At 39.5% G+C, this 13,551-nt stretch overlaps 2 protein-coding genes across 2 annotated transcripts; both read right to left on the reverse strand.

Annotated features, from left to right (window-relative positions):
* Window positions 1-346: 346 nt before the first annotated feature.
* LOC125426268 (olfactory receptor 10R2-like) lies at window positions 347-1,291 on the reverse strand. Its single transcript, XM_048484529.1, has one exon. The coding sequence runs from the start codon at window positions 1,289-1,291 to the stop codon at window positions 347-349; it is 945 nt and encodes a 314-aa protein (XP_048340486.1).
* Window positions 1,292-5,319: 4,028 nt separating this feature from the next.
* Window positions 5,320-6,258, reverse strand: LOC125426270 (olfactory receptor 10R2-like). The gene has a single exon (XM_048484530.1). The coding sequence runs from the start codon at window positions 6,256-6,258 to the stop codon at window positions 5,320-5,322; it is 939 nt and encodes a 312-aa protein (XP_048340487.1).
* Window positions 6,259-13,551: the final 7,293 nt, after the last annotated feature.

Raw genomic sequence — 13,551 nt, forward strand, 5'->3', positions numbered from 1 at the left:
ACGCTTCTGTTTTTGCTTGATTAATAAAATGGCTATGGCCAAGTGTTTATCCCAGCAAAGAGTCTTATGTGGTTATTGGGAGAGGATCCACCCAGGTGGTTCCCACCCTCAGAAGGCAACTGATTGGCAATTTATTTTAACAAGTAATTTATTAAAATCAGACATTTACAGTGCCATCCTAAGAAAAGTTACACCTTTCTCAACCCACTGATGTAAACAGATTTAGAAGGGTATAGCAGTGTTTCAGAATACCAGCCTTTCTCTTCAATGGCTGCTGTGGAAACAAGTGTTCTATATTGTTGCCAAAACCTGCATCTTAATTACATAACTGCTACAGAACTTTTGTTCAGAATTTCTGGAAACAAAACAATTTTTTTAGCAACTTTTTAATGGCAAATTTAACTTCCTTGTTTCTTAAGGCATAGATCATAGGGTTCAACAGAGGTGTTAGAAAGACATACACCATTGAGATCATTGTGTCCTGATCTAATGAAGACCCAGACTTAGGTCTCAAATACACAAAAGAAGCACACCCAAAATGTGTTAGTACCACAGTGAGATGGGAGGCACAGGTAGAGAAGGCTTTCTGCCTGCCCATGCTGGACTGGATCTTAAGGATAGCAGAGAGGATGTTGATATATGAGATAATGATCAGTATGACTGTTGCCAACAAAACAATGGCACAGAAAAAAACAATCACAACACTTGTTAGGTAGATGTCAGTACAAGCTAGTCGCAGAACAGGTGAGAGATCACAGAAGAAATGTCTCACTCCATTGGGTCCACAGAAGGGTAACCTGAAGATAAGGCAATCAATGTTCAGTGATATGAGAAATCCTGCCACAAAGGATGCAGCTACCAGTTTGGCACATGTCCTTTTGCTCATCAGGACCTGGTATTGAAGTGGGTAGCATATTGCCACATACCTATCATAAGCCATAGCCACTAGCAAAAAACAATTGTTTGCCCCCAGGCCAAAGAACCAAAATACCTGTAAAGTACATCCAGTAAAGGAAATGGATTGATGTCCTGTCAGCAGAGTCACTAAGAGCTTGGGGATGGTAACAAATGTGGTGCTGGTGTCTGAGACTGAGAATGCAAAGAACAGAAAATACATAGGGTTGTGTAGGGTCCGGTCAATCAGTATGACTGACATAACGATGATGTTGAAGAGCAGGATTGTGCCATACACAAGAGCAAAAATCAGGAAAAGCACAACTGGGTTTATTCCAAGAACAGAAAAACCCAGCAAGAGAAATTCAGTCACTGAGCTGATGTTTCCCTTTTGCATATTCTTTAAAAAAAGTTTTTTGACCTAGAAGAAAAATTCAGTGAGTTAAATGAGATATACAAGATAATGACAGTAGATCTATTTAACTGACTCAGAGTGCCAGCAGATATTTTAAAGGATCTATAAGGAATAGTCCAATCAGTAGGAAAGCTTATGACATATGGAGGTTGTGCTATACATACACAAAATAGGCAGATAACACCTAATATGTCATTTCCACACGATCTTCCAGTCCTCTGGTTCATAAAGCCGTCATCCTACCCTTTCCTGCTTTAATCTTATACCTGTAGCTCGGTATTTTTACAAATACTTGTATAACACTATCTAATGATCACTACATTGTATTGAGAAGGCATTAAACAACAATGTGCTAATGCAACAGAGTCTGAGTTCTGGCAATGAAAAAAAAGTGAGACTTTGGATACACCAATATCACGGTTCTTAGATTTTACTGCACTACAAAGATGAGAAAAACACTTTATTATCTTTCGAATAGATGGCATAAGACTAAGGGAGGGATGTTGTGTCAGAATAGATCTTTCAGATGCATGGACAAAGTCACAGAACTCTCTGCACTTGGTACTCCAAACTAAACTATGAAGGGCTATTAATTACATTAAAAAAAGTTTGAGCTATCATCCCCTCTCAGTAGGTAAGACTAGCAGGTAAGATGACCAGGAGTTTTAATAAATACTTTTACGTTATGACTTCATATTTATGAGCTTTTAAATCCTTTATAATTTGTCAGTAACATTCTTGTAGTAAGCAAAGAAACTGAGATATATTGATACCTAGATACTGTTATCCATAAACTTACCTCCAACTAGAAGAAAGCCACCCCTGCCTGTTGAATATTATTGCCTTTATTAAAGCAGGGACTGGTTCACCACTTGGGAACATGTTCTCCTGATAATTCTGATGTTTTATGTCTAGGCAATTAAGGTTTACATAGGTTGTTTCTGCATGGTTCAAATATCCCGGTTGAGCAAGGGAAATATCCCGGTTTGGTCAAGAAGTTTGCATGGTTCCCAGTCCTAAAGTGGGTTTGTCCTGTGATAGCTCCCTCATCCCAGATTTTCAAAAATCGCCAATTTGGCAATTCTTTTCAAAAATCCTGCGGTGAACCCATTACCATGCAAACACCATGAGAGCAGAACCAGTTTATTTTTCCCACCCAGCCACCTGATCTCCCCACCTGTTGTCATGTCAGTTTTCAACTCTGCTAAGCCACTGACTGTTGCAGCCTGCCCTTCCAGAAATGTTCCCCCCAAGCACATTTTCTGCTCATAGTATCAACTGGGTGCCATTTCACCTGGGTTAATCAGGAATGGAGTCCCAAAATGTCGCCATTTTCTTTTCTGTACATGTACTGGTTGCTTGGAGTGCATAGCTATGAAGATGTGCACTTTGGGCCAAATTTTAGTGGACATATCATGGGGGGGGGACTGAAAAAGGAGAAGTGTGTGCAAGTAATGCGCTTCTTGAGGTCATTTGCTCAGCTGTGGCTGCAATCCACATTAAAACAAAAGAATCACCGATTCTTGAAAATCCTGGGTTGGGGGGAACGTGGAGCAGACTCACGTTGGGAGCAGGATCCGTGCAAAGTTCCCCCGACACCGGTTTTATTCCGTGGTTAGCCCACATTTATTGGCCCATGCGGAAGGGACCTTTATGTTGCAAGGTCATGCACTGGTCTATTGTTGAGCACCTTTCTCTAAACCCAGTTTATTCTCTCCACCAGCAGATTTTCATGTTCCATCCAACTCCTCAATTTTACACTTTTATGCCATGCATAAAGTTTACTAATGGTATTAAGCAAGCTTATTGGTTTGTAATTCGTGGGATAATCCCTATTTCCCTTCTTTTGAATAGGAACAATAATTGCAGGGCCACAATCTTTAGGGATTTGTCTGTATTTGTCAATGGCTGTGAACAATATGATTAGGACAGGAGCCCACCAGTCCAAAATCCTCTTTTTCCTTCTGTTTTGGAATACATTGTGGGTTTTTTTTAATTTCTCTTTTTTATTAATTTAAAATTTCAACAGTTTATAAAGTATAGAAATAGAAGGATAAAGTTTTACAGACAAAAATAACAGGACAGTTTACATGTAGATATAGAATTGATATTTATGTTTGTTACATGGGGGTGGGCAGGCAAGATTATAATGGACCAATGATCCCTAAATATAATGGAACAGTCACTTCTGCCCAACCCCCCCCACTCACTCAGCCACTTAAGGAGCAAATAACAGAGCCTCTTTTTAAAAAATGGAGGTAACACAGATAGGCACTACCCCGTTCAGACTAACCAAAGACACACTGGCACTTTTGGTAACGTGAAAACAGATTTAACTTTATTATTTACAGAAATGAACTGGCTTCTTAGATGGCACAGAGATGTTACTTAAGCATGCGGTTTCAGAAAGTTTGAGCTTCTACTTCACAGATTTTTCAAGCAGTTTCACTGACACAGACTTGGTCACACACAGGTGGCCCACTGAGAGTACTCTTTCCTCTCTCTTAAAGTCTTCAGCTTCTTAGCTACTAGTACCCACACTATCAGCTGGAGCTTAGAGGACTCTTGGCTTCCTAGCCTTCCTCTCTCACTAGTCCCTATTTGGGTTTCACGACCCCTCTGGACTTCACTCCCAGACTGGATGGTACTGTGTACTGGCAGATATACTCTGCCTGGATGCTAAGCTGCGGGCCACCTTCCACAGACTTTGATCCACCTCAGCTTAACAAAGCTTTTCACTGCTCAAAGAGCTCTTGCTGACAAAGTCAGACTTCTCTTCAGATCAAGATCCAAACGATTCAGATTTCAAGTCAAGTCTCTGACAGGCTTTCTCCTGTTTATATATAACCAGCACTTCTAGTTCCCCCTACCTGAGGCTATAGGCGAACTGCGCCTCTCCCAGCCAATCAGGTGGTATCTCCATATAAGGAGCGTGCTTACACATTTCTGGCTGTTGCTAAGGCCAGCTAATCTGCACCTTAACACAAACCAACCCTTCAATTCGGGGTAGTCAGTCACATATGCCATGGGCAGAAAATCAACTATTAAAAATACTCCCAACATCTGAGAGCCCCACCAATTAAAAAGTTGTATTTCTGGCTTTTTAAAGCTAATTAAAAGAAGATTAAAAAGTTTAAAAGGGGGACAATCTTACAAGGTAATTGATCAGCAGTCAGGATGGGTGTGACATGCATGTCCTATCTGGCAACCACTGTCTTAAGGCTGCAGTACAGTAATCTAGTTTCAAGGTAATCATGGCAAGGATCCCCGTGGCTAGATCAGGTAGGGTGCCAATTGTCAGTGTAAGTGAAGCTGACACAATGCTTTTTTGTAGTTGGCCTGCTGCTCCATTAATAATACTGTATCCAGTATAACCTCTAGGCTCTTAACAGAAGGCTGAGCTTCAGCCTTCCTGACCAGTGCTACCACCATCTTATCAGGATTTTTTTTTCACATTTTAAAAACTTTATTTCCTTAACTTATATTCCACCTTTCCCCTCATGGGCTCAAAATAATTTAAACCATGTTGAATTGTACTTAACTGCCATTATATTATTGTATTATTTCATTTTGCCCGCTACTTAGATTGGTCCTTGGAGAAGTGGTGTGTACATTTTCTAAAGAAACAAACAATACTGGTTCTGGACAAAGAACTACAGGAACTGAGAGAAACCAAAGCCTTATTTGGCCGATATCCTTATTCCCATCACTTTCCTTGAATTTCTTGGTTAGAATCTCCCACAACTAGGTATGAGGCTGATTTTGATTTGTAGCCTGTACATTACCATGAAAAGCGTCTTTTACATAATAATCCTTACAATAGAATATTGATTAACAGAACCAGCATTTTAGTTCTAACTCAGGGTTATAAATACTGAAGAGTTTAACTGTTGTTACTTAAAAGTAGGGAGTTGGCACTGAAATCTAGCACAAAACAAAACTTCCTTATCATTGGTCCATAATGAAACACATACTATGCACAAAGTTCTACCACTGGGAGAAGCCTTTATTCAGACTTTCTGGGAATGCAATGAGTTTCTTAGTAGTTTCTTAATGGCTAATTTAACCTCATTGTTTCTTAAACTATAAATCAGGGGGTTGAACAGAGGGGTTAGAAAGACATAACTCACAGAAATCAATGTATCTTGATCTAGAGAGGGCTTGGGCCTCAAATACACAAATATAGCACCCCCAAAGTGCATTACCACCACAGTAAGGTGAGAGGCACATGTAGAAAAGGCTTTCTGCCTCCCTGCACTAGAGTGGATTTTTAGGATAGTAGAGAGTATACAGATATATGAGATAATGATCAGTATGACTGTGCCCAACAAAACCATGGCAGACAAAATAGTAATCACAATACTAGTCAGGTGGCTGTCCATACATGCTAGTCTCAAAACAGGTGAGATGTCACAGAAGAAATGTTTCACTTTATTGGGTCCACAGAAGGGTAACCTGAAGATAAGGCAATCAGAGCTCAGTGATATGAGAAATCCTGTCACAGATGATGCAGCTACCAGTTTGGCACATGTCCTTTTGCTCATCAGTACCTGGTATTGAAGTGGGTAACATATCGCCACATATCGATCATAAGCCATAGCAACTAGCAGGAAACAGTTGTTTACTGCAAAGGCAAAGAACCAAAACATTTGCATAGCACATCCAGTAAAGGAAATTGAGTGTTGCCCTGTTAGCAGAATTGCTAGGAGCTTAGGGATGGTAACAAAAGTAAAAGACGTTTCTGAGACAGAGAGTGCAAAGAGTAGCAAGTACATAGGGCTGTGTAGAGTCCGGTCAACCAGTATAACTGTTATGATAGTGATGTTGAAGACTAGGATTGCACTATACAAAATAGAACAAATCAGGAAAAGTAAAGCTGGATGTTTTTCAAGAACGATATTCCCCAGCAAGAGAAATTCAGTCACTGAGCTGATGTTTTGCTTATTCATGTTCTCAGCAAAGATATCTCTGACCTAAAACAATGTAATGATGGTTAGAGTGGTAAAATGAAATAGTGGATAGAATTATAGGCGTAGCCCCACATTTATCTTAAATGACACACATGTTTACTGTTGCTTAACTTCAGGGATGTATAATAAAATGGAAAAGATCTTGCATATTGATGTTCTGGAAATAATGTAGGACAGTTTTCACACCCTAATACTTTTTATTTACAAGTGATACTTTCATATGGCTGCATGCCTCCCATATATCCAACGGCCAGACGGGTAAGTCATTGACCGTCCTCTCTCAATCTTATTCTAGTGCATTGATATTCCAAAGCCTTGCGTCTTGGTACTAAGCTCTGGTAATGAAAACAAAGTTTCAGGTGAAGTAAATATCAACTGCACCATAATCAAGTCCAGATCATGCATGCGTTTTCTAATCTAACCCTTATAATTAAAAATACTGTTTTCTCTCCTAACTGGTAAAGTCAACTTATTGATCACCCTCCTTTTTCTTAGCAGACTGAATGATTTAAAAAATAATGGTGAACATTCCCTCCATCCTCCATGTTCAATCTTTGTTTCAGTCAATGGACTACTCACTTGTCTCAGATACTTGTCATATAGCTTTCCTTTAATCACCTTTGAGAACCAATCCTGTTTTATTCAATAAAAACTTCCTTGAAATGAGCAGAGAAACAGAGATGGATAGATGAATGCATAGTTCACAGATAGGATGATGTTTCTAAGAGACTTATTTTCATCTAGGCAGAAGCAGTTCTACTTTGACATAGCTTTTTTAAATACTGGAAATGATGTGCCACTTAGGAACACGTTCTCCTGAGAATTCGGTTGTTTCCTCATTTAGACAATTCAAAGTTGGACATAATTCAACTTTGGAGACAGATAGGGAGAAGCAACAAAGCTAATTGTGGGTGTAACTCTTTTGAAGTGGTTTATTAGTTATTTAAATTTAACATTGTAATTTATTGTGCTAAACATTGTGTTAAATGTTTAAATCTACACATGGGTTGGATCCCATGCCCTTCTGCAATTAGAAAGTGACTTCCACTCTTGAAAGAGCTGCTTTCCAACTTACACTAGAGGAGGGGCAGGCAATCCCCAGTATGTGTGCTACTGTTAATATACCAGAACATTTTTCTTGGCACCCAGGATCTGATCTTGGCCCAAACAATCAAGGCACTGGCGATAATGTTGGAGCCTGTGGTTTGGGAAAAAAGGCAAAGGGCATGACTTACACCCATCATAGTCTCCCAGAATTATACAGCCACCAGCAGAGTCCAAAGAGAATCCACAAGATACTGCCAGCACTGGTGGGACTTGACTTGATACAAGCATTTCTGGTCAAGTATAATCCCCCCCTTCCTTAATACCACACCAGCATCTAAGCTCTGTCAATGAGGTCCCTGGCATGTACTGCAGGGCTCTCTTCCCCATCTGGTTTTTATGATGCTCATTCATCAGGTCTTTTGGCAGGCAGCTTTCCTCTCTGACTATTTCCTATTCGCTAGTATACTCTCTCTCTGTCTTGGGGAAAAAAAAGTACTTGCCATGGTTTCAGGGTCCCTGTTCATAACAGTCAGAATCTACTAAAATAATTTCCAACATCTATGAGCAAATTCTTTTTCCTGAGGCTGCAACCATGCTAGGCTAGGCAGTAGTCTTTGCTTGTACATGCCAGAAGGCAAGGGACTTTTTAAAGGAGGGGGATAAAGGAAAATCTGATAGAGTTACCAGAATTATTTGTTAGTTAGTTAGTTTGTTTATACAGTGCCTTTATCCCCAGTAGGAACCCAAGGTGACTTACATCATTCTCCTCTCTTCCATTTTATCTTCACAATAACCCTGTGAGGCTGATTATGCTGAAAGAGTGTGACAGGCTCAAGATCACCCAGTGAGCTTTCATGGCACAAGAAGGGCTTGACCCCAGGCCTCTCAGATCAGCACCCTTAAGCAGCACTCCCCTATAGAAAATGGCTGCTTAGAAGAGTGGATTCTATCACACTGCAACCTGCTGATGTATCTCTCAGTAGGTTATTATGCCATATTCTGTCCTCTCCCAGATGCCACCCCGCAAATTTCCATGAATTTCCCAATCTAGAGTTTGCAACCCAGCCCCATAGCTTAAACTGGTATAATATGCCTTTTTTATTTTATTGGAATTATACCATGGCCATTCTTGGCCAGCCATGATAGCAAAGGGGACAGGTGATACCACTCTGCACCAAATAGCTTTCAGATCAAAGCAGACTGAAACTAAATAGATACTTAGACTTGAGTTTACTAATTGGCAGCCATCTTCCTAGGACTTATTTTATATAGGAATGGTTGAATTATTTTTTACTGTAATGTTTTAATTTATTGTATATGTATTGGATATTGTATTGTAGTGTATTTTGACTCTGATTGTACTCTCAGCCTGACTTCAGCCAGGAATTGAGTGGAACACAAATTTAATAGGTAAATAAAAATAAATAAATAAATAAATAAATAAATAAATAAATAAATAAATAAACTTTCCATGTTACAATGCTTTGGTTGCTCCCAATGTGCTTTGCCTTTCCTTTCCTCTGTATTGAATCATTGAGTCTTTTTAGTACTGGATAGATTAGAACTATCACAAAAGATAACTCAAGTCTGGTGAAATGGCCTTATTCCACTATTGTTGCCACCATATGTGGCCAGCAGGACGCCACTCTGCTACTGCTCGCTTGCCTAGGTAGTGGATCTACATAGTGTGATTCATTGCCTTACCACCTACCTTCATTTCCTTTTCTGTTGCTAGTACTCAGACCTTTCTTTAAACTGCACCAGTGAGCATGCACTATCAGCTTTACTTAAGCTTATTTTGAAGTCCCAATTCAGGGACAAACCACTTTCTGCAAAATTCTCTGGTATGTGAGTACTGGCATTTCACAGCTCCACTAATGATAATCTTTTCTGTTGTTGGATCCCATATTCCATAGGCTTCACTTCTTACTGAATATCCAATAAACACTTTCTGTGTGGCTCTATTATCCAGCTTAGTTTTGCTTTTCTGTTTTGGAACATATGGATAACTTCCAAAAACCCTCATGTGACTCACGTTTGGCTTATGGCCATGCCATCGTTCAAATGGTGTTGCATTGATGGCTGTGACCAACATTTCACCCCAAAGTCTTTTAATTAAGCTGGAATCACGTAGCATTGTTCTTACCATGCCCACAAGGGTTTGGTTCAATCTCTCTGCCACACCATTCTGGGGTGCCAAATAGGGTGCACTGGTCTGGTGCACTATCCCACACTGACTTAGATAGTTCTGCATCTCATGGCCAAAATATTCACCACCATTATTGGGCCTCAAGGTCTCTGGATACCATCCAAACTTGTTATAGACCATTGCACAGAAGTCCTTGAATTTCTGCAAAACGTTTGCTTTTTCTTTGATTAGATATACATAAACATAACATGAGAAATCATCTATGAAAGTAACAAAGTACTTACTTATAGTCACTGGTTGGATTGGCGCATACACATCACTATGGATTAACTCGAGTGGTTTACTGCTCTTTCTTTCTGCTTCCTTTGGATAAGGAACATTCTTAGCCTTTGCAACAATACACGATTCACACTCCACTGGGCACCCATCACATTTTGATATTTTAATCCCTTTAAGCAATCCTTTGTTCACCATATCACTTATGCATTGCTTATTCCTGTGCCCAAGGTGTTTACGCCAAACACACAAACATGCTTGTTCAGCAGAGGTTACTGTTGCAGCATTCACATACTCAGATTTGCAATCCTGACCATTTTTCATGTTCATCTCATTGTCCTCTATTACAGTGTAAAGATAATCTCTACATCTCTTTGCCATTAGTGTTACCTTTTGGTTCAGAGAAATTTTACACATTCCTTTAAAGATGTTGATATTACATTGCTTTTTCTCAAACAAGGACAAACTCAGTACATTAGCCTTGAACTAATTTGAAAAATAAACCTCTGTTACATAGACTGTTCCCTTTTCATTAGCTACACAAGTACTGAGGGAGATTACACAAGATATTAGTTCCATTTCCAAAATTTATCTTTATTGGGTCAACAGTTGTGTTTTTCAACAAAAATACATTTCATTTGAAAATAGATGCACACTGCTACCGCTGTTCAAAATTATATGTTCATTCTCATCATACACAGATGCAAACAGTATATTTACACTCCTCTTTGAACCTTTATATTCACTTGTGAGAGGTTTCACTTCTTTCTGCTTAGTGACCACTAATTGGCACTGCAAAGCTTTGTGCCCTTTTTGGCCACACCTGTAACATATTACAACAGATTGATCGTTGTTTGATACACCTCTCCAATTAGGAGCCCTTTCAGACACAGGTGCTGCATTCCCTCGCCAATTAGATACTTTCTCTTTCCTTCCACAATGTCCCATAGACATTGTTCTGTTCTGAAAAAACATCTGGTCTTCTTCCTACATTTCTTCTTAATTCAATCTCCTCTTATATTTGGTTAACAGCATATTCAAAAGTCAAATCCTTCTTCTGCATAAGCCTAGACACTAGCTCTACAAAAGTGTCAGGCAAAGACATTAAAAGCACTGTTAACTGCTCATGTTCTGAAACAAGATTTTTACCATAGTCAGCTGAGTGACAAAGTCTTTTAGCTGCAACAAATGTTCTTTAAAGTCCACACTCTCATTATATTGAAGGTTATACAAATGTCTCCTCACAGAAAAATAATGAGACCATGAGTTCTTTTCATGCAGTCTTTTCAGAGCATTAAACATTTCCTTAGCTGATGGCAAATCAATTATTGCTGACTGATATTCACTTGAAACAGACAGAAATATCAAACTCAGAACTTTTCTTCTTCCTTCACAAAGAGTGCTTTCTCCTCTTGAGTAGCTTCATCTGGAAGCTGGTCCCGCTCAAGATGACCCCCTAGTATCTCCGAATAGAGTGTGAAGCGAAGACTTTTTTCCCCAAGTTTCATAGTTCAAATGGCTCTCCAAAGTAGGAACATGTTTTATCAAAATTATTTCCTTCTAAATTAATTGATGTCAAGAGACTTAGAAAGGTAGACTTCTTTTTAAGATTTGCCCTTAAAGGAAACAATGCTGGTTTATTCATTAATATACTATGTGTACTTGAACATGTATGGAAATTTGAATTGGACCTTAATGTTGAAATAGTGGTGTAATCATTGCAAAATATACGTTAAGGTGGAACTGGGAAAATGTTTCAGATTCTTACTGTCTCATTTTAAGGCATTAATCCAGCATAATGCTTAACCCCACCCCCCGGTTTCTTCCCCCAAACGACATAGGGAAACCAGACATTAATTTAAATAGATAATCCATATCATAATCTATTTGTCCTTTACAGTGGCAGGCTGTGCTGAGCAACTTGTCATGGCCTCCTTCATTTGGACAACATGTCTCCAGTGCTTCCAGCTTTGTTTATCCCCACCCAAACAAGAACTATTGAGGAAAATTTTTCATTTCTTTATAAGGAAAAAAACTGCAGACTTTTGCAAACAGTCCTGGAGATGACTCGGAGTTCAAACTTCTAACACCATGTCAAAATGGATGACAGGATGACCTTCATGGTTTAAACAAGTATATTTAAAGCTAACAAAAGGAGCTATAGAATAGTTAACAGCTAAATAGAAGCTCCCAGTCTTAACTCTCCCAGGTCTCAGTCTGTTAGGTCTTGGACCTTTAGCCAATAAACAGACTTGGGATTGGTTGTGGTGGGTGTATTGTATGTATAGAGGCCCAGGTGTCTTGGATCTGCTAGATCTGTGGCTGGCATCTTCAGAGGTGTATCACAGAGAGAAGTCTGTCATAAGAGAAGGCTGGACACAGTGTATAATAGACTTCTCTCTGTGATAACACCTCTAAAAAATACCAGCCACAGATGCAGGTGAAACATTAGGAACAAGATACACCAGACCACGCCACACAGCCCAGAAAACTCATACATTAACTAACATGAAATGATGCTGTTTGGGGTGGGGAATCTACCCTGAAACAGCATCACTTTCAATGTTGTTTAAACTAGGAGCCCAGAGTATCCCCCCTTGGAGGTGGATTTGTGTTGAGAATCTGTTTCTAGAAGTTTAAACATTAACAGTGATGCTGTTTCATGGTGGATTCCCTCAGCCTTCAAAAAATAGCATCAATGTTGTTTAAACTAGGAGCCCTGTGTTCAGATTTGTGTACAAATAAGGTTCTATAATGCAATGGTGACTTTGAGATGGCCTTGCGCAAAAATGTTGTTTGGTCGTGGTGGGGGAGGAATGCTGCCCAAATGGGGGGGGGGCGCAAAACTCAGATTTTGCCCTGGGCTCCATTTACCCTAGCTACACCCCTGCTGCACTGACACAAGGCTGCACCAGCTCCGGAGATGAATCCACTCCCCCCTCCAATTGGGCTCTAAGATTGAGAATTACAGTGGAACCTCGGTTTTTGTCGGTAATTCACCTGATTACCTCGGCGAAAACTGAAACTGAGGAAAACCGAGGCTCTCATTGCCAAGCAATGGAGCCTTCATGGGTCACCGGTTTTCGTTGCGAAATTGGCAAATGCGCACAGACGAAAACCGGCGAAAGCGGAACAGAGAGGCAATTTTAACCCAAAGAATTGGGTGAAATTCACCCACAGAATTTTAACCCAAAGAATTGATGAAAACCGAAATAAACGAAAAACGATGTCAACGATAATCGAGGTTCCACTGTAGTACCTTTAGGTTACAATCATTTGTAGATATTTCAGAATATGTGTTTGAAAAGTACAGATTGAATGGTATGGAAAATTAATCAGAAATGAAAGCTGGCCTACAAACAGAATCAATGAATAAGCATAACTTTCCTGTGCGTTTCACTGCTGAAAAAATGATGCATGCTGACATTCCTAGCGGTAAGTCTACAACGGAAAAGAAAGAGTTGTGAAGTCTAATAGCGCAATCCTAAGATATTATTTCCTTCTAAATTAATTGATGTCAAGAGACTTAGAAAGGTAGACTTCTTTTTAAGATTTGCACTGTAAAGGAAACAATGCTGGTTTATTCATTAATATACTATGTGTACTTGAACATGTATGGAAATTTGAATTGGACCTAATGTTGAAATAGTGGTGTAATCATTGCAAAATATACGTTAAGGTGGAACTGGGAAAATGTTTCAGATTCTTACTGTCTCATTTTAAGGCATTAATCCAGCATAATGCTTAACCCCACCCCCCGGTTTCTTCCCCCAAACGACATAGGGAAACCAGAAATTAAT

The sequence above is a fragment of the Sphaerodactylus townsendi genome, linkage group LG02 (genome assembly GCF_021028975.2).
Source record: "Sphaerodactylus townsendi isolate TG3544 linkage group LG02, MPM_Stown_v2.3, whole genome shotgun sequence".
NCBI lineage: Eukaryota > Metazoa > Chordata > Lepidosauria > Squamata > Sphaerodactylidae > Sphaerodactylus > Sphaerodactylus townsendi.

Bases quoted from the DNA above. Each gene is read 5' to 3' on its own strand.
- LOC125426268 (XM_048484529.1), bottom strand. From the start codon at position 1,291: ATGCAAAAGGGAAACATCAGCTCAGTGACTGAATTTCTCTTGCTGGGT.
- LOC125426270 (XM_048484530.1), bottom strand. From the start codon at position 6,258: ATGAATAAGCAAAACATCAGCTCAGTGACTGAATTTCTCTTGCTGGGG.